The sequence below is a fragment of the Ailuropoda melanoleuca genome, chromosome X (genome assembly GCF_002007445.2).
Source record: "Ailuropoda melanoleuca isolate Jingjing chromosome X, ASM200744v2, whole genome shotgun sequence".
Classification (NCBI taxonomy): Eukaryota; Metazoa; Chordata; class Mammalia; order Carnivora; family Ursidae; genus Ailuropoda; species Ailuropoda melanoleuca.
The window spans coordinates 35,386,086-35,411,108 of NC_048238.1; the positions used below are offsets into that span (position 1 = coordinate 35,386,086).

The following is a 25,023-nucleotide window of genomic DNA, read 5'->3' on the forward strand; positions in this document are numbered from 1 at the left end:
TGAATATCCAGGTATAACTTTTGATGACCTCGAAACTGAACAGCCTGCTACTGTTGACTAGAAGCCTTACCGATAACATAAGCCTTACCAATCACATAAACATGTCAGTTAGCATTTTGTATGTTATACGTATTATATGCAGATATTTTATGTAAGAATATGTTGTTAAAATCAGGTAAACTGGAGAAAAGAAAAGTTATAAAAATCATAAGAGAAAGTACATTTACGGTACTGTACTGTATGGGGGGAAAATCCATGTATAAGTGGATCCACATAGTTCAAACCCGTGTTGTTCAAGTGTCGACTGTACTTGGGTTTTGATTCTTCTAAACCATTTGATAGTAAGTTGTAAATGTGATCCTTTACCCCCACACACCTACATGTGCTTCTCTGTGTATCTGCTAAGAATAAAGACACTTTCCTACTTAGGTATAATACCAGTATCACACTCGATGAAATTTAATGTTGATTTACTAGTGCCTAATATGGGGGCACCTGGCTGGCCCAGTCAGTAGAACATGCGACTCATGATTTTGGGGTTGTGAGTTTGAGCCCCCGTGTTGGGTGTAGACAATTTATCTACCTTTAAATATTTTTTAAAATATTTTTTATAGGGGCGCCTGGGTGGCACAGCGGTTAAGCATCTGCCTTCAGCTCAGGGCGTGATCCTGGCGTTATGGGATCGAGCCCCACATCAGGCTCCTCTGCTATGAGCCTGCTTCTTCCTCTCCCACTCCCCCTGGCTTGTGTTCCCTCTCTCGCTGGCTGTCTCTATCTCTGTTGAATAAATAAATAAAATCTTTAAAAAAAAAATAAAATATTTTTTATAAATAATAATGCCTAGGGGCGCCTGGGCAGCGCAGTCGTTAAGTGTCTGCCTTCGGCTCAGGGCGTGATCCTGGCGTTCTGGGATCGAGCCCATCAGGCTCCTCTGCTGGGAGCCTGCTTCTTCCTCTCCCACTCCCCTTGTTTGTGTTCCTTCTCTCGCTGGCTGTCTCTGTCAAATAAATAAATAAAATCTTGTAATAATGCCTAATACTCATCAGTGTATATTCTGATTTCCCCAAAAATACTCTTTGTAGCTTTTTTTTTTTTCTTCAATCCCAGACTGGTATCCTGAAAGGAATCAAAAAGAATTTTGTTGTTACCTCTTTAGTTTTCTTTAAAATAATCTCCCTAATTTGTCATGACTTGTATGGCACTGACGTTTTTTAAGAGTCGAGATTCGTTGTCTTGCAGAATGTCTCTCATTTTGATTTGTGTGGTTATTTCCTCATGATTAGATTCAGGTTAAATGTTTTTGGCAAGAAAACCACAGTAGGTGGTGTTATGTGCTTCTCATTGCATTGCATTGGAAGATACATGGTATCAGTTTGTCTGATCATTGGTGATAATTGGCGTCTTAACAGATCTGTTCATCTTTTCCGTTTTGTAATTAATGGTTGACTAAATGTTCAAAAGTATGGGGAGTCGATCATAATTTGAAAATTAATAGAATGGATTGGTGTCATTTCCAGTAATGAAACAAGTTGATTTTAACAATAAGGACATGTTTTATTTTAAACTCACTGGATCAAATTTAAGTCAAAAATATAATTGGAGGGGCACCTGGATGGCTCAGTCGGTTAAGCGTCTGACTCTTGATCTCAGCTCAGGTCTTGATCTCAGGGTTGTGAGTTCAAGCCCCACGTTGGTCTCCATCCTGGGCATGGAGCCTACTTAAAAAAACAAATTAAAAAATCTCATTGTATTATATTATACTGATATTATTTGCTACGTAGAAAAAGTGTTACAAAAAAATTGATAAGACAATTCCTCTAGCATATTTAAAATACATTTGTCGTATCTTTCACTTAGAATGAGTTCACACTTCTATTCTCTATGTATGTCGCTCTATAAATACAAAATTAGATATCATTGATAGTTTCCAGAAGTGCCTAGGATTTTAGCAGTCAGTTCTCATTTTTGTGGTATATACAATCGATAGTTTATTTTCTCAAGATTGACTTGTCTAACTTAAGTCCTCAGATTACTCAAAAGAGATCAACTCTAAAACAAGTCAAAGCTTTCTCTTTTCACTTGGAAAAAGTAATTTAATTGAGAGTAAATAGATCTTTGAACTGTATCTATAACTTGAGTTTAAGCAACATGAGACAAAGAGTGATTATAACATCTACATACGCGTGAGATCCACCATATCGTGTCTTCATCTAGGTTGAAAATGCGTGTGTGTACCAGGTTGCCTAAAGCAGCTGCCGGTGCTGGAGCAGTAGTATCCTTCAAGCACACCAGCAGTCTCATGGTGACTCATGGTGACTCTTCCCCACTGGAGCGCCACTTGCATCATTAGACTCACTTTCTCTCACACTGCACGCTATACATAAAGAGCGTTTACTTTTTTCTACTTCCTCATGCAGTTGAGGCGGGTGGGGATCTCAGTTTATATTTTCTCATTTGTTGTTGTATGGCTTTTTTTCCTGAGAAAACATTGTATTTTATTCTATTCATTTCTTAGGCTTTGGGGTGAGCCTGTTAATCTGCGTGAACAGCATGATGCTTTAGAGTTTTTTAATTCATTGGTGGATAGTTTAGATGAAGCTTTGAAAGCCTTAGGACACCCAGCTATGCTAAGTAAAGTCTTAGGAGGTTCCTTTGCTGATCAGAAGATTTGCCAGGGCTGCCCACATAGGTAAGTGCTGACTGTATATTTAAAGTTCTACTGTTTATTTACTAACAAAAATAAAATATTTACTAGAAGTTATGTACAAAAGTGGAGTATGCCACAATTTATACCTGAGACTGGATGAATTATATACTGTGCATACCTTACTGTTGTGGGTTTGGGTTTTGTGTGTGGTGGTGGTGGTGTGTTTGTGGAGGTTTTTGTTTGTTTTTCTGGTTTTGGGGGGTTTGGTTTGGTCAAATAATTTTTGGCTCCTTTTATGTGTGATAATTACTGGGGAAATCAGATGGCATTTTGCAAATATAGCTTACAGGTGTTACTCATAAATTTGCCCTTTATCTTAGAATTAAAGTAATTAAAATATAAGTACATTAAGCTTAGAAGATGACAGACATGGAATACAATTTCCTTATATAAGTGAAATACTAATTTTTAAAATAGCATTGATTGTGGTCATTATCCTTAAAGTATGTTTTCAGCACAAAACAGCAAGGTTGACTGGACAAATTGTGTTTTTGACTCAAAAGGGAAATTGTTTGATTAAGGACTCTTACTGAAAATAGTTAAATGTCTGTTAAAATTCACTACTAGTAGATAACACGTTTATGCCTGTTACATGGGAGTCTTACTTTGGAAATTCTCTTGCGTGTTACTGATTACTGTTGGTTTAAAATCACTTTTCACCAGAATATCACAGTATGATAGTATTTTCTACAAGCCCAGACAGTATTACATAGTCATGAGGCATGTGTGTGTATGGCTGGTGGGAGTGCTTCATTTTTGATCAAAGGGAAATGATTGGCGGAGAGATAATGGTATAAATGAGAAATTAGCATGAGGTTAAACCACTCATTCAGAACAAGACCCTGTAATTATTCACATAGCCTGTACAGTTTTGGTCGTTTTGAAAGACCTTTTGCATTGGGTGGACAATTAAACTGTCACTTTAACCTCTTGATTTTAATTACTGATAAAAATAAGCCAACTTTTTGGTCATTTATTCTAACCAGTCCTTCTTGGTTTGTTTTAGACAGTTTTCAAAGTCATTTGGAAATTACTGCTTTTCTTTGCTAAGTGAAAATGTCCAGAAAGCATGATCATAATTAAGATCCCAAAAGTTTAAATACTTGATCCACAACTAAACTAGTCTTGTTCCTATTACATGCTGGAAGGTTATTACATAAAGAGTCCCAAGTCTATTTGTGTTACAGCATTATTTGTCCAGATCAGGAGTCAGCAAACTATGCACCGTAGGTCAAATCCAGCCACACATACGTTTTTTATAAGGTTTTGTTGGAACATACCTACCTCTATACCTACTCTCTGGCTGCTTTCCCTATAACAGGAGAGTCACAGAGACCTCATGGCCCTAAAAAAGCTTGTAGTAGTTACTGTCTGGCCTTTTACAGAAAAAAATTGCTGGCTTTCTCTCAACTTTGAATGTCCTACTTTCTAAGTGAAGTCATAAGTTCTAACTTCTTTTTTCTCTTTTATGGGTTGTTCCCTGATCATAGTAGCAATATGCTTAATACCTACTTCATATTCCATTCATGCCACTTACAAATACCTTTGATTATCTTTTTTCCCATAACTAAACTGAAAAGCCCCAAATATGAGGGACTGGTCTTCAACATTGACTATCCCAGAGTACTTTTACATACGGAAGGCACTCCAAATATATTTGTTGAGTGAATACATTTGATGGTTGAGAGTGTATTCCCCACATCCCATGTCCTGCGTTTATGAGTGTGTCTCATCAGAGATCTGAAATTTCCCTTGGTAGAAAATTGCCACAAGGTGGAATTCTGGCTCCTACTCAGATTGCTTATCTCCTATTGTTCGGTGTGTTCAGATTTGTGCTTTATTAAGGTTTCTATTACGGAAAAGAAAGACCATTTAAAAATTCAGCCCGTTAATAGTTTAAAATCTACTTTTCGGAAGTTGATGAATTCATGCTTTGGCCTTGGCATGAATTACTGCCTAACTAGATGACAGTGGAAGCAGCACGGTAGACTTTTGTAAAGAGCTTAAGCCGTGAAGCAAGACAGACCTGGCTTCAAAACACGATTTCGCCTAGTAATCTTGACCAAATTAACCTTTCCAAACCCCAGTTCCCTCATCTCTGAAGTGGAGGTGGTGCTGTTTCTCTAGCAGGTTTGTCATGAAGACAACCTGGTGTGTGTATGGGCTATAGACAATGTAGTGCCCAACACTAGGTAAGTGGTCAAATAAATGTGTCGTTTATTGGTAACATCCTGTGACTTACGGGTTTCGTGTCATATTATAAATATTGCAAATGTAGTTTTCATTAAGTCTATAACTAAAAATGTTTAGAAAACTAAGAAATCCTTTTTATTTCTTAATATCTTTAGATACGAGTGTGAAGAATCTTTTACGACTTTGAATGTAGACATTAGAAATCACCAAAATCTTCTTGATTCTTTGGAACAGTATGTCAAAGGAGATTTATTAGAAGGTGCAAATGCATATCATTGTGAAAAATGCAATAAAAAGGTATGAATTATCCAGGTTTTTTTAAGTAACAGTTACATTTAACGGATTTGAAAGTTCATTGCTTTTGTTTTTATTTTTTCCCCTACCCTGCTTTGTTATAGTGGTAGCAGAAGGTAAAGATAACTGGTACATGGGGCACCTGGGTGGCTCAGTCATTAAGCGTCTGCCTTCAGCTCAGGGCGTGATCCCAGAGTCCTGGGATCGAGCCCTGCTTCGGGCTCCTCTGCTGGGAGCCTGCTTCTTTCTCTCCCACTCCCCCTGCTTGTGTTCCCTCTCTCTGGCTGGCTCTGTCAAATAAATAAAATCTTAAAAAAAAAAAAAAAAAGATAACTGGTACAATGGTTTTTCAGGGAAAGAGGATTCAGAGAAAGTAGTGCCAGCAGGGCTAGGGAAACAGGTATATAAGAGTGAACATCTTAGGGGCGCCTGGGTGGCAGAGCGGTTAAGCGTCTGCCTTCGGCTCAGGGCGTGATCCGGGCGTTCTGGGATCGAGCCCCACATCAGGCTCCTCTGCTATGAGCCTGCTTCTTCCTCTCCCCCTCCCCTTGCCTGTGTTCCCTCTCTTGCTGGCTGTCTCTATCTCTGTCAAATAAATAAATAAAATCTTTAAAAAAAAAAAAAAAAGAGTGAACATCTTAGAAGTCATAATAGCTTACTGTCACCTTCTCTTGTCTGAGTTCCACAGACACTTTCCATCCGTACCCAAACAAACTGCTGTTGAACCCCTCAAAGCTATAGCGCTGACAGGTCAGAAAACATTTCTCCTGTCATGTCCAGTTACTTGTAAGGACCAAGAAGTTTACTGAAACCTTCATTACTCGATTTGGTCACATAAGGTTTCTTCTACCACCTGTGTTTTTAATAAAAACACTGGGATCAGCATTTTTAGGCCCACCTGGTAAAGTTTTATCTGGGCATTTAATAGCTCTTAGGGAGAGACCGTTTACACAGACAGTAAATAACGTGTATCTTCCTGGGCTCCCAAATTCTTTCACCTCCAAGTCACCTGTATCGTTTTGACATTTACACACCACTTAAAGAGGTATTAAAGTCTAGAGGTTGAGACGTGAGCTGTAAAGCTGGACTGCCTGCCACCCACAGCTCTGAGACTTGAGGCGAGTGACTCAGTCTCTCTGCTGCTGCTCATTACCGTTCAGGATCTCCTGCCTGCGAGCTTATGAGGATTAAATGTGTTACTACTCAGGCAATACTTAGCATATTACTTGGCACCTAATGGCCCAATAAATATTAGCTGCTATTTTATTTCTTCAGTTTGCTCATAACAAGGCCCACCTTCATTAGCATAACAGTAAATATCAAGTAACCGTGGTTGGATAGCAATGACAATATAGAATCCAGGCAATGAGTAATGTCTTTGTCACTAATTTTTGCAATTGGTAGCAAATGGCATCCGCTATTTCCATATTATTTTAGTTAGCATTTTTTTGAAATGCCAACTGTGACAGAATTACCTTGATTATATTCATTGCCGTGTGTTTGTTTACACTTGTAACCTCCAGTTAGTCTTGATGAGAATTTAATAATACAGGTTTATAGTTTGTTTTGTGCAGTGGATTATAAAAGAACATCTAGTAACTTGCTCTGTTTATTTTAGGTTGATACTGTAAAGCGCTTGCTAATTAAAAAATTACCTCCTGTTCTTGCTATCCAACTGAAACGATTCGACTACGACTGGGAAAGAGAATGTGCAATCAAATTCAATGATTATTTTGAATTTCCTCGAGAGCTGGACATGGAACCTTACACAGTCGCAGGTGTTGCAAAGCTGGAAGGAGATAATGTAAACCCAGAGAGTCAGTTGATACAGCAGAATGAGCAGTCTGAAAGTGAGACGGCAGGAAGCACGAAATACAGACTTGTGGGTGTGCTGGTGCACAGCGGCCAAGCAAGTGGGGGACATTATTATTCTTACATCATTCAGAGGAATGGTGGAGATGGTGAGAGAAATCGCTGGTATAAATTTGATGATGGAGATGTAACAGAGTGTAAAATGGATGACGATGAAGAAATGAAAAACCAGTGTTTTGGCGGAGAGTACATGGGAGAGGTATTTGATCACATGATGAAACGCATGTCATACAGGCGCCAGAAAAGGTGGTGGAATGCTTACATACTTTTTTACGAACGACTGGACACCATAGACCAGGGTGATGAGTTGATAAGATACATATCTGAACTTGCTATCACCACAAGACCCCATCAGATTATTATGCCATCAGCCATCGAGAGAAGTGTACGGAAGCAGAATGTGCAATTCATGCATAACCGAATGCAGTACAGTCTGGAATATTTTCAGTTCATGAAAAAATTGCTTACATGTAATGGTGTTTACTTAAATCCTCCACCAGGTAAGTATCAAGAATTTAGCTTAGTAGGGGCGCCTGGGTGGCACAGCGGTTAAGCGTCTGCCTTCGGCTCAGGGCGTGATCCCGGCATTATGGGATCGAGCCCCACGTCAGGCTCCTCCTCTGCTGGGAGCCTGCTTCTTCCTCTCCCACTCCCCCTGCTTGTGTTCCCTCTCTCGTTGGCTGTCTCCATCTCTGTCAAATAAATAAATAAAAAAATCTTAAAAAAAAAAAAAAAAAGAATTTAGCTTAGTAGAAGGATATCTCTTACTTTACTTGCAAGATTTCTTAGCAAGCATCAACAAGTTTGCATTTTTACTTTGGGCTATTTTAAAGCCGTATTTCAGATGACTGTTATCTTTGAGCAGTATATATTATCTTGCTGTTTGGAAACAGAGGAGCTTTTGTTTATTATAACAGTTTGTTTTTTGACTCAAGCATTAGTGTGAAACATGCTTTACTGAACTAAGAATTACTTCATAAGTAGCCGGGTGGGGGCACTTAGCAAAGTTAGGACTTCTAGAAATCATGGAAATGCAGACTTGTTTGAAAATGGAGCTTAGACATAGAAATTTGTTTGATTTTTTTTTTTTTAATGTATCTGCCTCTTTTTATAGGGCAAGATCACCTGTTGCCTGAAGCAGAAGAAATCACTATGATTAGTATTCAGCTTGCTGCTAGGTTCCTTTTTACCACAGGATTTCACACCAAGAAAATCGTCCGTGGCTCTGCCAGTGATTGGTACATTGCTTTGAGTTTTCGTTCTTATTTTCCTAGCATTTGGTTCGGTTCTTTAATATATTGCTTTATTTTTTCAAATCACAACAGTCTTGTTTCAGATCTAGAATGCAGAATACAAAAACTCTTGATAGCGATACTGAGAGAAATCATATTAAAACAATTACTTAGGTTAAACGTAACCTTTCATTGTTCTGAAGCTGGCTTCTGCTTCGGTTCCCTTGTACCCTATCTTTGACATCCCTGTACAAAAGATTATAGGATGATACTTGAAAGTCTGAGCTACTTAATCCAGAAATTAGTAGTTTTAGCTTCCCTAGATTAAATTTTGCCATAGATTAAAAACATAACAAATAAAATGAGTGTTCTAAGTTTCAAGTTATGAAAGTGTAGAGGCCATTATAATACCTTGATTGAACAGTTTTTGTGTACTCATCCAGTGGTAAGATGTTCAGGGAAGGTTAGGGGAGGAATTGTTATGTCACTGAATCTAGAAAGAGTTTGGTAATGGATTTGTGGAAGACTAGACAAGCTTCCATCTCTCTGTTGTCACTCTGACAAGAGACCAAGTTGTAGTAGTCATCTGTCCTTTTAATGGACTGGAAGCAACCATTGCTGGTTCTCTTCCTCCAGTAGTAAAAGAAGGTCTTTGATTTTTATTTGGTTCATAGAGACCTATATCTGTACTGTATACGAAACACATCGTTGAATTCACATTCATAATTTTTTTGTTTTGTCTTAGGTATGATGCATTGTGTATTCTCCTTCGTCACAGCAAGAATGTCCGTTTTTGGTTTGCTCACAATGTCCTTTTTAATGTTTCGAATCGCTTTTCTGAATATCTTCTGGAGTGCCCCAGTGCGGAAGTAAGGGGTGCATTTGCAAAACTTATAGTTTTTATTGCACATTTTTCCTTGCAAGATGGGCCATGTCCTTCACCTTTTGCATCTCCCGGACCTTCTAGTCAGGTAATTGCGTGGTTTTCTTTTAATAATTAAATGCTTACAGATTTCTTGCCTGGAAGCTGAAGTCACAAATACATGTACATCTGTTTGCTATGTTTACCAAACAAATGTGTGTGCACACACACACCACACCATCTGATATCTAGGAGTTCAGTAAAAGTACTTCACAGCAATGAATAGCAGTTATTGGCTCTTTAAAAACAACAGAATTTTCTGTGCTCCTTCAGTTACAAGCAGTGGCTTAATTGTACACATGGTTATGTAGATGATGTGTAAAGTTTTTTTTTAATGGACTTCCATTTATTAAAAATCAACACCATGAAGGCTCTAGATGAAATCTACCTCAGACCTTCGTTCCCCTTCCTAAAAAGCAACCCTTTTTAGTTGTTTGTTGTGTGATTAGTCCTTCCAGAAATTTCTGCCTGTAGTCAGTGTGGGGGAACCCCTTTTTATGCAAATAGAATTATATTGTTCCTGTATCTTGTCACTGGAAAACAGCCAATGTTTTATCCTTTACAGGCTTATGACAACTTAAGCCTAAGCGATCACCTACTAAGGGCAGTTCTCAATCTCTTGAGAAGGGAAGTTTCAGAGCATGGGCGTCATTTGCAGCAGTATTTCAATCTGTTTGTAATGTATGCCAATTTAGGTAAGAATTAATGTATTCTGTTAAGTGGCAAAGTCTTTTAAGTCGAGTGATGAAACATTTTTTACTGCACTTTTCACCTTGTACTTTATAGTTATTTATGCATATCTCTGTAGTATACACAGGCCAGAATCTGTCTTCCCTTTTTTTTTTTTTTTTTTGAGAGAGAGGGAGGGGAAATAGGGGAAAGGGCAGAGGAGGGAGAGAGACCCATGAGATGACGACCTGAGCCAAAATCAAGAGTTGGACACTTAACTAAGCTACCCAGTCACCCCAGAGTGTGTCTTTTTTTTTTTTTTTTTTTTTTTTTTTTTTTTTTTTTTTTTTTTTAATTCTACAGAGATAGAGACAGCCAGCGAGAGAGGGAACACAAGCAGGGGGAGTGGGAGAGGAAGAAGCAGGCTCATAGCGGAGGAGCCTGATGTGGGGCTCGATCCCATAACGCCAGGATCACGCCCTGAGCCGAAGGCAGACGCTTAACCGTTGTGCCACCCAGGCGCCCCTCCCAGAGTGTGTCTTAATCATGTTTTTATGTCCTAAAATGGTGGTGCCAGATCTGTCTGGATTTAAAAATACTAATTCCTAGGTTCCATCCCACACCAACTGAATTGGAATTCTCAGAGCTAGCACAAGGAATCCACATTTTCAAAAAGTCCCTGGATGGTTGTGGTACTCACCCAAATTTAGGTAAAGGACTTGGTCTGAACCTAAGTTTTATTGAAGTAAACTAAATTGAAATTACAGAAAATATAAATACTCAGTTAACCTATTATTTATGTTATTACCTCTGTTTAACATTTTCCTTCTCAAAGTAACCTAACATCATTTGATCATTGATCCCAGAATACTTAAAGTATGTTATGCTATCTTCTGCTTATTCTGTTTTTTTATTGTTTCACATTTTTGTGTTGCTCCCCAACAAGATTGCAAAGATCAGTTTTTTGCACAGTGACACTCAGTAATGAATGAAAAGATGGACAGTTAGGAATATTACCAAAAATCCTTCCATTGTCATTTGGTGTTTGTTCATCGGCTTTGTATGGGGTGGTAAATTTCCTATAATTACAATTATTAAAGTTCCTTTTTTTTTTTTTTTTAAGTTTTATTTAAGTATTCTCTGTGCCCAGCGTGGGACTCGAACTCATAACCCTGAGATCAAGAGTTGTGTGCTCTGGGGCGCCTGGGTGGCACAGCGGTTAAGCGTCTGCCTTTGGCTCAGGGCGTGATCCCGGCGTTCTGGGATCGAGCCCCACGTCAGGCTCCTCCACTATGAGCCTGCTTCTTCCTCTCCCACTCCCCCTGCTTGTGTTCCCTCTCTCACTGGCTGTCTCTATCTCTGTCAAATAAATAAATAAAATCTTTAAAAAAAAAAAAAAAAAAGAGTTGTGTGCTCTTCCAGCTGAGCCAGCCAGATGCCACTAAAATTATAAAAATTTCTTACCAGTCAGGTGTTAGTGCACTATTCCCAAAATGATTAATTTATTGAGACATTCCATTTAGAATCTTAGTGATGATAATGAATATTTGGCCAGATTTGAATAACTCTTTAAAAGTTTAGAAGAGGGGCACCTGGGTGGCTTAACTGGTTGAGATCTGACTTCGGCCCAAGTCATGATCTCGAGGTCTGGGGGATTGAGCCCCTGCATTGGGCTCCACGCTCAGCAAGGAGTCTGCTTGTCTCTCTCCCTCTGCCCCTCCCCTGCTTGTGCTCTCTTTCTCTCAAATAAATGTTTTTTAAAGTTTAAAGAAAAGGAAGAAATACCTTCTATCCAAAATTAACTTCTATAATCAAACATCCCTGTCATTCCATGTTTTTTGTGTGTGAACTTATTAATCACCGGTTTACCTCTGGCCCTTTTAACTTAAGCATCATTCTACTTCTTTGTCTCTATGGTTTGTCTTTTCCTTTACCTTACCATACTAGAGATGCTTGGTTATTTGTAGCTGTGAAGGGAGAGAATATCCATTGCACAAACAAGCAAGTGGAATCTGTATTTATACTTAGAAATACCAAATTTAGGCATTCACAAAAATCCTATTCTGTTCAACTCCCTTTTTAGATATTGCCTGTTCACAAAGGATGTATCATTGGTCTGTAATGTAATTTAATTAAGATTTCCCTGCTAAAAGCAAATACAGATCCATAAACTTTATTCGTTGTTTTTAAAGATCTTATTTACTTACTCGAGAGAGAGAGCACGAGCAGGGGGAAGGGTCAGAGGGAGAGAGAGAAGCAGGCTCCCCACTGAGCGGGAAGCCCAATTTGGGACTCGATCCCAGGACCCTGAGATCATGACCTGAGCCAAAGGCAGATGCTTAACCAACTGAGCCACCCAGGCGCCCCCAGATCCATAAACTTTAATATGAAATTCTTAGTACCACATATGCTTTGGGGTTCAGAATTGTTTAGATTTAAGAAAGGTAGGACAGTGTATATACCATGTATTATGTAGTGTTCTATAGCAGGGTCCAGGACAGCACCTTATAATCATACACATTAATATTTCTACAGTAAAGCATGAGTAGTCACCCTGAGAGGATAAATGAAGACTCTAAGTAGCCTCTTGTCAGTTCAGGCCAGCTTTTCCCAGCAAACACATTTTGACACCAACTCTATGAAAGAATTTTGTTTATGTTTATGATAAGAGCTTTTTGAATCTCAGGATTTTAGATAAGGGATTGTGGGCCTGTATTTATTCTATTTCTTGGAATATGACAATAAAAAGGACAGTCTGTTGTCTGATGGGTTATAGAAGCAAATAAAAAGATAATTGCCATTGGGGCGCCTGGGTGGCTCAGTCGTTAAGCGTCTGCCTTCGGCTCAGGGTGTGATCCTGGCGTTCTGGGATCGAGCCCCACATCAGGCTCCTCTGCTGGGAGCCTGCTTCTTCCTCTCCCACTCCCCCTGCTTGTGTTCCCTCACTCGCTGGCTGTCTGTCTCTCTGTTAAATGAATAAATAAAATCTTTTAAAAAAGAAAAAAGATAATTGTCATAAAGTATGTTAGTGGCTATAATAGGCAAAAATACAAAGTGCTATGGTAGTATATAATAGGGATACCAGATCAGATTTGGGGAGTACAGGGGACTTAATGGGGAAGTTGATGTGGGAATTGGTTGTTTAGGGTGTCTGTCCAGAGTGAACAGCAGATGCAAAGACTTGGAATAAACTTAGTGTGTGGAGGAAGTGAAAGTTATTCAGACTAGAAATTATCTCTGATCATGCTATTCTGGCAGGCCTCATGAGAGATTCTAGACTTTATCCTAAGGGCATTTATGAGCCATTGTAGAGTTTTTAATAGACACACCTTCTGGAACGATCACTCAGACTGCAGTGTGGAATGGATTGCAGGGGAATAAGACTAGAAGAGATTGATCCTCTGCTATAAATCATTTTAACATTGTGGCCAGTACTGGGGAACTGGCAGTGAGGGGGATACAAGTGGACAGATTTTGATGCTTTTTATTAGAGGTAAAGTCAGTAGGATTTAGTGATTGGGTATTAAGGAGAGGGGAACACAGAAGAGATGTTAAGTGATACCCAGGGTTTCAACTGAGTAGATAGCAGTGCCATGTAGTGAGAGGGGAAAACACAGGAGGAAGAATATGGATAGGGGAGTAAAGTGATGAGTTAAGTTTGGGCAAATTGAGTTTGAGCCTGTTGGGCACCCAAATAGTGATGTTCAGTATTCAGTAGAACACTTAAGATACTTCTCTGGAAATACTTTTGTATCATCTGAACAAAAATAGTTGGAACTTGAAGCTGTTGGAGTGGGTTTGAACATCCAGGAAAAGCATACAGTGCTAGATGGTAGCCTGGTGTGGCAACTTTGAGGAGCAACCATTTCTCAGAGACAGAGGAAGGAGGACTTCAGAAATGAGAAGAGGTTGAAAGAAAAGAAGAGGGGAATCCAAGAAGGAGAGGAAACAGTTACGGTTTAGAACTATTCCTTAGCTTTACCCCAGGAAAGGGGGCAGAAACCAAACTGGAGTGGGTTGAGGAGGGGGGATATAATAAAATAGAGATGACACCAAGTTTAGACGTGATTTTCAAGTAGCTTAGCTGTGGGAGAAAGTAGAGAGGCAGTGTATAAAAGAATTCTTTCTTCTCACTGAGTTTTCATCATCCTCCCTTACAATGAGCATTGCAGTCTAGGCTAGTCCCCCAGACTCAGAGACCGTAGAAAGTGTTCATTTTCTTTATGCGTGGTTTGACTGGAATGTCTTTGACCATTTTAAAACTTAAATCCAGTTATACCATGGAGATTTCCCGTTCTGGTTACATCATTCTCTGAATGCGAAGTAAGAGTGGTCGTCTGATTATAAAAATTATAGAAAAATATTTTAGATAACTTTTATTATGAAGCCCTTACCATCCTAATTCTTTTCTCTTGTGTAATTCTTCTCCCCCTCTTCCTGCTTCTTCCTCCTCCTCTGTAGGTGTGGCGGAGAAGACACAACTTCTGAAATTGAATGTACCTGCTACCTTTATGCTTGTGTCTTTAGATGAAGGCCCAGGTCCTCCAATCAAATACCAGTATGCTGAATTAGGCAAATTGTACTCAGTTGTGTCACAGCTAATCCGCTGTTGCAATGTGTCTTCAAGAATGCAGTCTTCAATCAATGGTAAAGTCAAATACTCCATCCTTTACATTGGTTTTAAAATACTGCTGGCCATACGTAGTATCCAGTTAAAAGTAATTCTGAAGATGTTTAGATATAAAACCAAGAGTCTGACAGTCTATAATATTTTGGGTTCTACATCTTTTTCACATGTTTGAAGGAGATCTTTTTCTGTATACTTGCTCCTGAGGTTGATACTTTATTTATTATGAGGTAGTTTAAGAATTAACTTTATATATAGGTAGATGCCAGTGTTGGCATTTAGTTGGTTGGCATTTTATCATCTTGGTCTGTCTGATCATTGTAATGCCTGATATTACTTTCTTCATAGTGCTTAGGAATATTGATTTAAAATATTTTTCTAAAATACATTCATAAGCTGTTTTCTATGGCAAAAGCTATATTATTTTACTGTGGAGAAGCCAATTGTTTTTCATTGATGACAAATCTGTATTCTAGGTAATCCTCCTCTTCCCAATCCTTTTGGTGATCCTAATTTATCACAGCCTATAATGCCAATTCAGCAGAATGTGGCAGACATTTTATTTGTGAGAACAAGTTATGTGAAGAAAATCATTGAGGACTGCAGTAACTCAGAGGAAACTGTCAAATTGCTTCGTTTTTGCTGCTGGGAGAATCCTCAGTTCTCATCTACTGTCCTCAGTGAACTTCTCTGGCAGGTGAAAGGACTATAAACATTCATATGTCTCCCTAATTTGATTTATTACTCCTTCGAATAAGTTATTCACCGAGTCTTTTCCTGTTTTTAGGTTGCATATTCCTACACTTACGAACTCCGGCCCTATTTGGATCTGCTTTTGCAAATCTTACTGATTGAGGACTCCTGGCAGACTCACAGGTAGATCCTTTTCTTTACTTGCCCAACTTTCCAACTGAAATTGCCAGTCAGTGCCTTTTTTGTTTCTCTCTCTCTCTCTCTTTTTGTTTTTTCTTTTTACCTCTTGGAGATCTCATAAAGGTTTTACCTTAAAAGCTTAAGAATTAATAAAAAGTGCCCCTTTCCCTTACTTGATTTCACTTTTATTCTTTCATTGCCCATGTTGCATACTTCAGCTTTCAATTTTTTTTAATTAAGGGAAACTAGCATAGGCTTTTGGTAGATATCTTAATTTCATTAATGATGTGCTAGGGTTATTTTAGGATTAGAGTACATTCGTTTTAGAATGAGTCATATGAGGTCACATTTGGTTATCTAAAAATAGTCCTTAGGTAAGTAAGTACAGTCAGTTCCCATTATTCATGGTAGCTATATTCTATAAAGTCGCCGTGAACACTGAATGAGGGAATGTGAAGCCGTTGCTTCTGGGGGAAATACAGGGTGAAGTTCCTGCAAGCCTCTGGTTATATTTTTGTCAACCAGTCTGTACATAATCTTTTTTCTAATGTGCGGGGTTTTTTTGGTTTTTTTTTTAAGACACCTTATTTAACGTACATTGCTGACTCTTTAACAGTGAACACAATAACCTGTGTCTGAGTAAAGCTTATTTAATGCAGTATTTTCTCTGCAAAGCCTTTGGGGCTTAGGAATACTAGGTAGCACTTCACATTTGGGGGCCATTGTAAATCATGAAATCAACAAAAAACACAAACGTGTGGGAAGGGTTTTCACTAAATAGTGAACAGGATACTCCTTTACAATACGAGCTGAGGGGCGCCTGGGTGGCACAGCGGTTGGGTGTCTGCCTTCGGCTCAGGGCGTGATCCCAGCGTTATGGGATCGAGCCCCACATCAGGCTCTTCCTCTATGAGCCTGCTTCTTCCTCTCCCACTCCCCCTGCTTGTGTTCCCTCTCTCGCTGGCTGTCTCTATCTCTATCGAATAAATAAATAAATAATCTTTAAAAAAAAAAAAAAAAACAATACGAGCTGAAACAAGGCAGTGTCGCTTTGTTCTCCTTCACGTGGGAACATACATGTTTGGTCCAATTTTTTTTTCCACTCTGCACATGACCACAAAAGCACCATGCTGTTTTTCTGTCATTACAAGTAAAGTTTAGCAAGTAGGCAGAATCAAAAATACAGAATCTGAATAATGAACATCAAGTTTAGTTCTTCAGTATGAGAATTTGAGTGCAATTTTTTTTTTTAAACTGAGGTTATCCAGCAATAGCTGTCCCTCAGGCTTCCTCCAGAATTCCTCCATCTCCTTTTTTGCCATAAAGTTTGATACCTTCAGTCCCAGGAATTCTAAATGATGATGAAGTATGGAATTAGTTGACAACTCTGCCAGATTTTATAACTTCCCTCTCCACATGGATGGTAGTATAATACCTGATTTTCAGAAACAGTTCAAAATCTGCGTGTGTGTGTGTGTGTATACACATAGGCATGTTATGTCTGTCAGTATAATTAAAACAGCAACTTGAAAACAAGTTCTTTAATGACAAAATGCTTAAAACTTACAATATGGGTCTAAATGCAAGAATTACTATTTCCAAATTATCTCCAAAATTACCATCATAGATTTAAATAGCATCAAACCAAAAATGAGTTTTCATGAGACAAAAAATTTAGTAGTTTCAAAACTTTGAGCATATATTTCAAGCACTATCTAGTATCCTTCTCAATATGATTATAGGATTTGAAACTTAATTCTTAAGAGTTGTTTTTAGGGGCGCCTGGGTGGCTCAGTTGGTTAAATGTCTGACTCTTGATTTTGGCTCAGGTGATGGTCTCAGGGTCATGAGATTGAGCCCTGCATCAGGGTCTGTGTTGGGCATAGAGCCGGCTTAAGATTCACTCTCTCCCTCTCCCTTGACCCTTCCCTTCCCCTAAAAAAAAGAAAAGTTGTTTTTAATGGAGTCTAACTTTTACTCTTTTCATTTAAAAAATATGATAGGCACTTGCAGCATTAAACCAGTTGGTTACATCGTAGCTCTCTTGATCCATTATAGCAAGCAATAATGGTAAAGGCACATGTGCTGGATTAAATATGAACAATTGACTTTTGTGTAATGAGATTAGTAAGGTATTGTTACTATGAACCACTGGCCCAAGCTTGAAAATAACTTTCTCATAGTGAGCTTTGTCATTCGGTAAGCAGTGTTTGAATATTTATGGAGTATCTACCATGTGCCTGGCACTACCAGGCATTGGGGAACAAGGCAGGCAAAGATAATATTGATAAAAATGGTATTTGAAAGCAGTTAAAAGTAATGGGAAGCAAATGTGATGTGGCAGAAAGAATGGCTTAACACTTCATTATCACTTGACAAAACTGAAGCCAAAAACAATATACGCTGAAGTGTTTCCGATTAAACAGCAAGAAGCCTGTATGATTGATTGGTCTGAAATTAGTAAACCTTGCAAAATCTCTTGAGTTGTGATTTTCAAACAAAAGATTTTATAAATGCATGTAATGCAAAAAACAAAAAAACCAAACTTGCGTTTTGATTTGGAACATTCTATTAAGTAAAATTTATGGTATATAAGGTTTTTTGGGGTTTTTTTTTTTTAATTATAGACTACACAGGTAATGTTTCTTTGGAGGTAAAACTCACTTATAAAATTCACCATTTTATCTCTTCAAAGTATACAGTTCAGGGGCGCCTGGATAGCGCAGTCGTTAAGCGTCTGCCTTTGGCTCAGGGCGTGATCCCGGCGTTCCGGGATTGAGTCCCACATCGGGCTCCTCCGCTGGGAGCCTCCTTCTTCCTCTCCCACTGCCCCTGCTGTGTTCCCTCTCTCGCTGGCTGTCTCTCTGTCACATAAATAAATAAAATCTTAAAAAATATATATATATATACAGTTCAGTGGCTTTAGTACATTCACAATGTATAACCATTACCACTACCTAATTCCAGAACATTTTCATCACTCCAAAAGGAAACTCCAGACCAATTAAGCAGTCACTCCTTATTACCTCCCATCCTCCAGCAGCCACTAATCTGCATCTGTCTCTATGGATTTGCCTGACCATAGGCAAAATGTCCAGGATTTGCCTGGGCACTTCAGATACATGGAGTCATACAAAATGTCCTTTTGTGTTAGACATTTTGGGTTGTTTCTACCTTTTGGCTATTGTGAATAATGCTGCTGTGAACATTCATGTACATGTCTTTTGTTTTTAAACATCTGTTTTCAATTCTCTTGGATATACCTCAGTAGAATTGCAGACAGGTAAATTTTTTATTTGTTGTAGTCAAATTGTAAAATATTCATAATTTACCATTTTAGCAATTTTAAGTGTACAGTTCAGTGGCATTAAGTATATTCATAATACTGTGTTACTGTCATCACCATCCATTTCCAGAACTTTTTCATTATCCCAAACTGAAACTCTGTACCCATAACCGTAACTCCTGATTCCCCCTCTCCCCCCCCCAGCTCCTGGTAATTATTATTTTTTCTTTGCTTTTGCCTATTCTAAGTACCTCATATAAGTAGAATCATACAATATTTGTCCTCTCTTATCTGGCTTATTTAACGCCTTCTAAGACTCATACATGTTGTAGAGGCGCCTGCGTGGCTCAGTTGGTTAAGTGTCCAATTCTTGATTTCTGCTTAGGTCATGATCTCAGGGTCATGAGATCAGCCCCATGTTGGGCTCCACGCTCAGCAGGAGTCTGCTGGAGAGTCTCTCTCTTTCCCTGTGTTCTTCCCCCTGCTCTCTGTCTCTCTGAAAGAATAAATCTTAAAGGGGGGGGGCTCGTACATGTTGTAGCATGTGTCTCAATTTCATTCCTTTGTAAAGCTGAATAATACTCCACTGTGTGTATATACCACATTTTGTTTACCGACAGGTGATGCTTTTAACACGAAGGAAACAGGCAAATTTGCCTCTATAGTCCTTTTATGAATTGCTTATTGGGGAGAACAAGAAATCATTGACTATATAGTATTCTGTTAGGCTTGGCAAGAACTGAAATGAAATCATCTGTCATTGGCAAATCAGCTAAATTGTAGTAATGGTGAAAATTGCTTTGCCGTATAGCTCATTCTTAGAATTCAAGTTCGTTTTGTACTTCCAGATTACATCACTGTTTCATAGTCACTGATTGCTTACTTTCAGAAATGCAGTTTTATAAAAGGAACCGACTTGAGGCAAACTCTTAGGTACAACAGTCACAAACTTAGTTGTTAGTTAACTTTAAGTCTGTATTGCTCTTGTCCTAAAAACACTTCTGGTAATGTCTTTGAATTACATACTTAGCAAAATCATTTTGGATTGGTAACAAGTTGGTCAGAGCACAGACTGCTAGGCAGCTGTATGACCTTGGGCAAGCTGTTTAACCTGTCTGTAGCCCTCTTGTCATCTGTTTAGAGGCTCGATAACAGTACCTGCTGTCCAGCACTAGATGACGTGTGATTTTACAAGTTTTTATATTTGGTTCTTTTTCAGAATTCATAATGCACTTAAAGGAATCCCAGATGACCGAGATGGGCTGTTTGACACAATCCAGCGCTCTAAGAATCACTATCAAAAAAGAGCATACCAGTGTATAAAATGTATGGTAGCTCTTTTTAGCAACTGTCCTGTTGCCTACCAGATTCTGCAGGTGAGGGTTTTTTTCTTAACAATTTTGTAGAAATCTGAATCAGAATTAGGGATTCCATTTTAAAGAAAAGAATAGTGAGAATTTGGAGTTGTTATTTTAAGTTAACTTTAAGAAGTATTCCAAAACCTTTTCTATACATGGTTTTATTTTCTTTTGAAGGGCAATGGAGATCTTAAAAGAAAGTGGACCTGGGCAGTGGAATGGCTTGGAGATGAACTTGAAAGACGACCATATACTGGCAACCCTCAGTACACTTATAACAACTGGTCTCCTCCAGTGCAGAGCAATGAAACATCAAATGGTTATTTCTTGGAGAGATCACATAGTGCTAGGATGACACTTGCAAAAGCTTGTGAACTCTGTCCAGAGGAGGTAAAAAAAAGAAAAGAAATGGAAGAAAGCAAAGCAATTTGTTATTTTATAGGCCAGGGTTTATGTATTAATGATAGTGCCAAAGAAATGTTGAGGTTTTATTTGCTTTAGTGTTTACTATATGTAATCTTAGATTAATAAGGGAGCCTTCTTTTAGAGGAATTTCTGAAATTGCCTGAAATGTAGTCTTTCTGGAGAGAACCCAAGTCAGGTTTTTTTCATGTTTCAATTTGTTTTCAGTAAAAGGAAACTTGTGAGTCAGTTTTGTAGTTTTTTAATTTCTATTTCAAATACAAAAAACTTAAACATGAATTTGCCTACATAATTCTTCATCTTAAAATATTGAAAATTAGGAGCCAGATGACCAAGATGCCCCAGATGAGCATGAGTCACCTCCACCTGAAGATGCCCCGTTGTACCCCCACTCACCTGGGTCTCAGTATCAACAGGTAAACGGGGGTTGGTTTGCGTTTTTATCTCCTAGAACCAATTTTTATGCTTTATTTAAGGGATGGCTGAATTTTTTGTTGTGACTGCAAAGTAATACAGGGATTAGCTAGACTACCTTTAGAGCATGAACAAAAGAGAAATAGCTGGGGCAGGGTCATGATGCGATTTGTTTGAACTTCGCCGTGTGGTGTTTTCCAGGTCAGATAGATGCCTTTCTTAGTACTCAGTTAAGACTGTGTGGCAATTGATGTCAACATAAAGTGGTAATATTTAGTACAACGGATTAGGACACTTCCTGTTAGGCTGAGTCTGCAAATGGATTCCAAAGCCATTTAAGATGTGGCAATGAAGGAAATTGTTCTTGGTTACATAGGCTAACCAAGACTTCAGTGACACTTAGGATTGTTGAAAAGCATCAATTGATAGATTTCCGTAGAATTTCCTGTAAGATCAGTAAAAAAATTTTTTTAGATACACAAACTTTCTAAATAAGAACTTTTCTTTCTAAAACCCAGAGATGACTAATTCAGATCTTTTGAGGCAGTGGTGCTCAAACTTGAACAAGCATCAGAATCCCCTGGTTGGGGCTCATGGCTGGCTCAGTAGGGCATGCGACTCTTGAGCTCAGGGTTGTGCATTTGAGGCCCACATGGGGTATAGAGATTTAAAGTCTTAAAAAAATTTACCTCCCTGGTGGGCTTGTTCCAACACAGATTGCTGGGCCACATCCTAAGTTTCTGATTCATTTAGGTTTAGGGTAGAACCAGAAAATTACATTTCCAACACGTTCCCAGGCAATTGATGCTGCTGGTAGTCTGGAAGCCATACCTTCAGAACCATTATTTAAGGCATTCTTTCTTACATTTCAGGATGGAGGGGTGCCTGGGTGGCTCAGTTGGTTAAGGGTCCAACTCTTGATCTCAGCTCAGGTCTTGATCTCAGAGTTGTGAGTTCAATCCCCACGTTGGGCTCCAGATTGGGCGTGGAGCCTACTTAAAAAGGGGGGGATAGAAATAGAAGCATACTCAATAATTTTAAAATGCATATTCAACATATTTTCATAATGCAAATTATAGAAAGGCCTAAAATCTTGACTGGTGGGAATGTACAGAAAAAGAGGGCTCACAGGTTTAAAAGGTTAAGAAATCAAATACACAAGGAAGAAAGTTACTTTCTGCAGCCCTGAGAAAGCTCATGTATTAATCATGCCTGGCTCATCCATGTTTCTCTAACATTGTATTGTTTTCATTAACACCATTCTGTGTTTAAGGTTGTTGCTAATGCAGAGCTCATATGACCAGTCAGTCAGATTTGTCATTATCAAACGAAGCTTCAGGGTGCTTGGAAGAGTCAGAATAGATGTGTTCTAGCTCACAAAATTTTGACAATAAACAATAACAGGCTATAATCTCTTATTTGTTGGACTTCGGTCTAAATAATTTGGGGCACTAAAAATCACTTTGGCTGAAGATTTACACAGATCTACATTGCTTTTGTTTGGGGTTTGGGGGTTTGCATTTAGGCTAGCTTTTCTCTCTTTTTAAGATTTTATTAGCAAGAGGGGCGCCCGGGTCGCGCAGTCGTTAAGCGTCTGCCTTCGGCTCAGGGCGTGATCCTGGTGTTCCCGGATTGAGTCCCACGTCGGGCTCCTCGGCTGGGAGCCTGCTTCTTCCTTTCCCTCTCCCCTGCTGTGTTCCCTCTCTCCCTGACTGTCTGTCACATAAATAAATAAAATCTTTAAAAAAAAAAAAGATTTTATTAGCAAGAGCACAAGCAGGGAGAGCAGTAGAGGGAGAGGGAGAAACAGGCTCCCCACTGAGCAGGGAGCCCGACATGGGGCTCAATCCCAGGACCCTGAGATCATGACCTGAGCTGAAGGCAGATGCTTCACCGACTGAGCCACCCAGGCGTTGCTAGCTTTTCACTTGAAATGAGTTTTTTTCCTTTCTTTCTTTCTCACCATTAGCCCAAGGATATTTCCTCTTTATAAGTCCTGGGAATAAAAGAAATGTTCACGTGTCCACAAATTTCAGCCTGTGATTTTAAAGTTTACTTTGTGAAATGTTTCAACATCGATCTCTTCTCCCCTCCCAGAATAATCATGTGCATGGACAGCCATATACAGGCCCAGCAGCACATCACATGAACAACCCTCAGAGAACTGGCCAACGAGCACAAGAAAATTATGAAGGCAGTGAAGAAGTATCCCCACCTCAGACGAAGGATCAGTGAAATGCACATAATTACTGGTTCCATCAAGACTGTGCACCCAGGCCTTACAGTCCAACCTTTTTCTGTGTCTGGCTAATAATTTAAAACTAGAAAAACTATTCCTAATCAACATGGAGTGGAGAGTTTATTCACTGTCTTATCTGCAGAAATTTGCTGTCAATATATAACCCGCCTGCAGTGGAAAGTGTATAGTGTTTTGTAATAAATGGCCTGATGCTAATGTGTAAATGGCAAAGGTGTATATAGTATATTAATGTTTGACTGTTAATTCTTAAGCAAGAAACTTTTCTTGAGGAGACTCACAGATCTACAAAAACTACAAAAGTTCATTTTCTTGTTCTCCCCACTGCACTCTGCAGCCAGTGTTGCCTGCCTCATGGCAGTTGGATCTACTCCTTTACAAAACAAAAAAATAAACCAACAGCAACAAAACAGAGCCCATCCATGTCAACCACACCAATAGTTTCATGTTAATTCTTTGCCACTGGAGTCAGTTTTACTATGAGCAATGATGTAAGGCTGGTAACCTTTAAACTATTTGGTTGATGTGGAGAATTGGTGATGTAACATTGTTTCTAGATCTTTTTCATTGCCTTTTTAATTCTGATATTAGGTTAATCACTTTGAAGCTATAGTTATGCTGTAACATTTAGCATGGCTTCACACCAGGTTAGTGCAGCCAATGAGGAAAAAAGTACCATAATGACAGCAGTTGTCCCAGTGTGACAGCTGTGTTGCTCAGAGCTTTTCCTTCTTACACCTAGAATATAAATATAAAACAAGGGGAAACGTGATAAACAGGCGGTTTTCAGTTACACATATGTTGCTTATGTTTAATGTTTGACAGTTCGATCTCTGGGTGGATAAAGAAATTTAAGTATCAGTAATGGGAATTTTTAAAGATTTAAAACAAATATGCAAAAATTTGCTATGCCAGGATGCTTGGAGCATAATAGAAGACTGTATTTGGTGTGCTTGTTTTGTTTCTTTGGTAGAGCTTATTAGGTGAGTCTTCTAAAACTTTCCTTCTGCTGGACCCCAGTGAAGTGGAAGTCACCAGAATCCCACAGTACTTGGAGTGCCACTGCACCAAGATGTCTAGCTGAGTTTCTGCTCAGGCACAGTTTTACTTGAAAGCAAGAATTGTCCTAGCTCCTTTTCCATTATTCCAAAACTTTGAATGTTTGAAGCAGGGTCTTGATTAAAAAGGAAACTACTGGTTAATCTAACTGAGGTATCATAATTTCAGCATAAACATTTAATTAAAGATAAGGACCTCATCAGTTAATACTGTATTTAAAAGAGAATTGGTAAATTGAATGTGTGTAATTTTTGGAACCTGTCTAAAAACCAAATACCCCTGCAAACAGATACAGTCCACCCTATTCTATTTAAATATTTTGCTGTTTTATTTTATAGAAATTATTTTGCTGAATTCACAAATAGAATTTGATTTACGAAGAACTTTTTGTCCTGTGGTGTGTTTTTGTTTTTGGGTTGGTTTTTTGGTTGGTTTTTTTTGTTTTTGTTTTTGTTTTGTTTCTTTTTTTGGTACCTTTTTTTTTTTTTTGAAGGACTGCATAATAAAATAAATTCTGTGCATAGCTTGCTTAGGCATGACACTGAATTTAGGAGTTCAGTCACGTAGAGTTTTTGTGCACAGAAAGATTTGACCTTTGGCCCTTGACTAAAGATTTAGAGAAAACAAACAGAACGTTGACACTGTAAAAGTTTCCTAACATAATCAATCTTGTACTTTTTGTATGTTTTTTATATACATGTATATTTAATGAGCACAAGCTTGGTTGTATTTTTTACAATTTAGTTAATAGGAAAATGTTTTGTCAAAAAGGCTATAGTTGGAACTGAACAAAGCAGAAACAACATTGAGAATTGCTTTATTTTGTGATTAAAAGGG

The 25,023-nt window shown here is 38.6% G+C and overlaps 1 protein-coding gene across 3 annotated transcripts in view; it reads left to right on the forward strand.

Moving 5' to 3' along the window:
- The window catches only part of USP9X (ubiquitin specific peptidase 9 X-linked), a 163,935-nt gene extending 139,366 nt beyond the window's left edge, over positions 1-24,569 (forward strand). For all 3 annotated transcript variants that reach the window (XM_019804660.2, XM_011230644.3, XM_002913463.4), the window contains exons 33-45: positions 2,516-2,689; positions 5,056-5,197; positions 6,813-7,566; positions 8,181-8,304; positions 9,044-9,269; positions 9,786-9,915; positions 14,351-14,536; positions 14,993-15,213; positions 15,304-15,392; positions 19,895-20,051; positions 20,211-20,423; positions 20,777-20,872; positions 22,968-24,569. In XM_019804660.2, coding sequence (XP_019660219.1) covers positions 2,516-2,689; positions 5,056-5,197; positions 6,813-7,566; positions 8,181-8,304; positions 9,044-9,269; positions 9,786-9,915; positions 14,351-14,536; positions 14,993-15,213; positions 15,304-15,392; positions 19,895-20,051; positions 20,211-20,423; positions 20,777-20,872; positions 22,968-23,105 — 2,650 coding nt within the window. In that variant the 3' untranslated portion in view covers positions 23,106-24,569. The remainder of the gene's footprint in view (positions 1-2,515; positions 2,690-5,055; positions 5,198-6,812; positions 7,567-8,180; positions 8,305-9,043; positions 9,270-9,785; positions 9,916-14,350; positions 14,537-14,992; positions 15,214-15,303; positions 15,393-19,894; positions 20,052-20,210; positions 20,424-20,776; positions 20,873-22,967) is intronic.
- Positions 24,570-25,023: the final 454 nt, after the last annotated feature.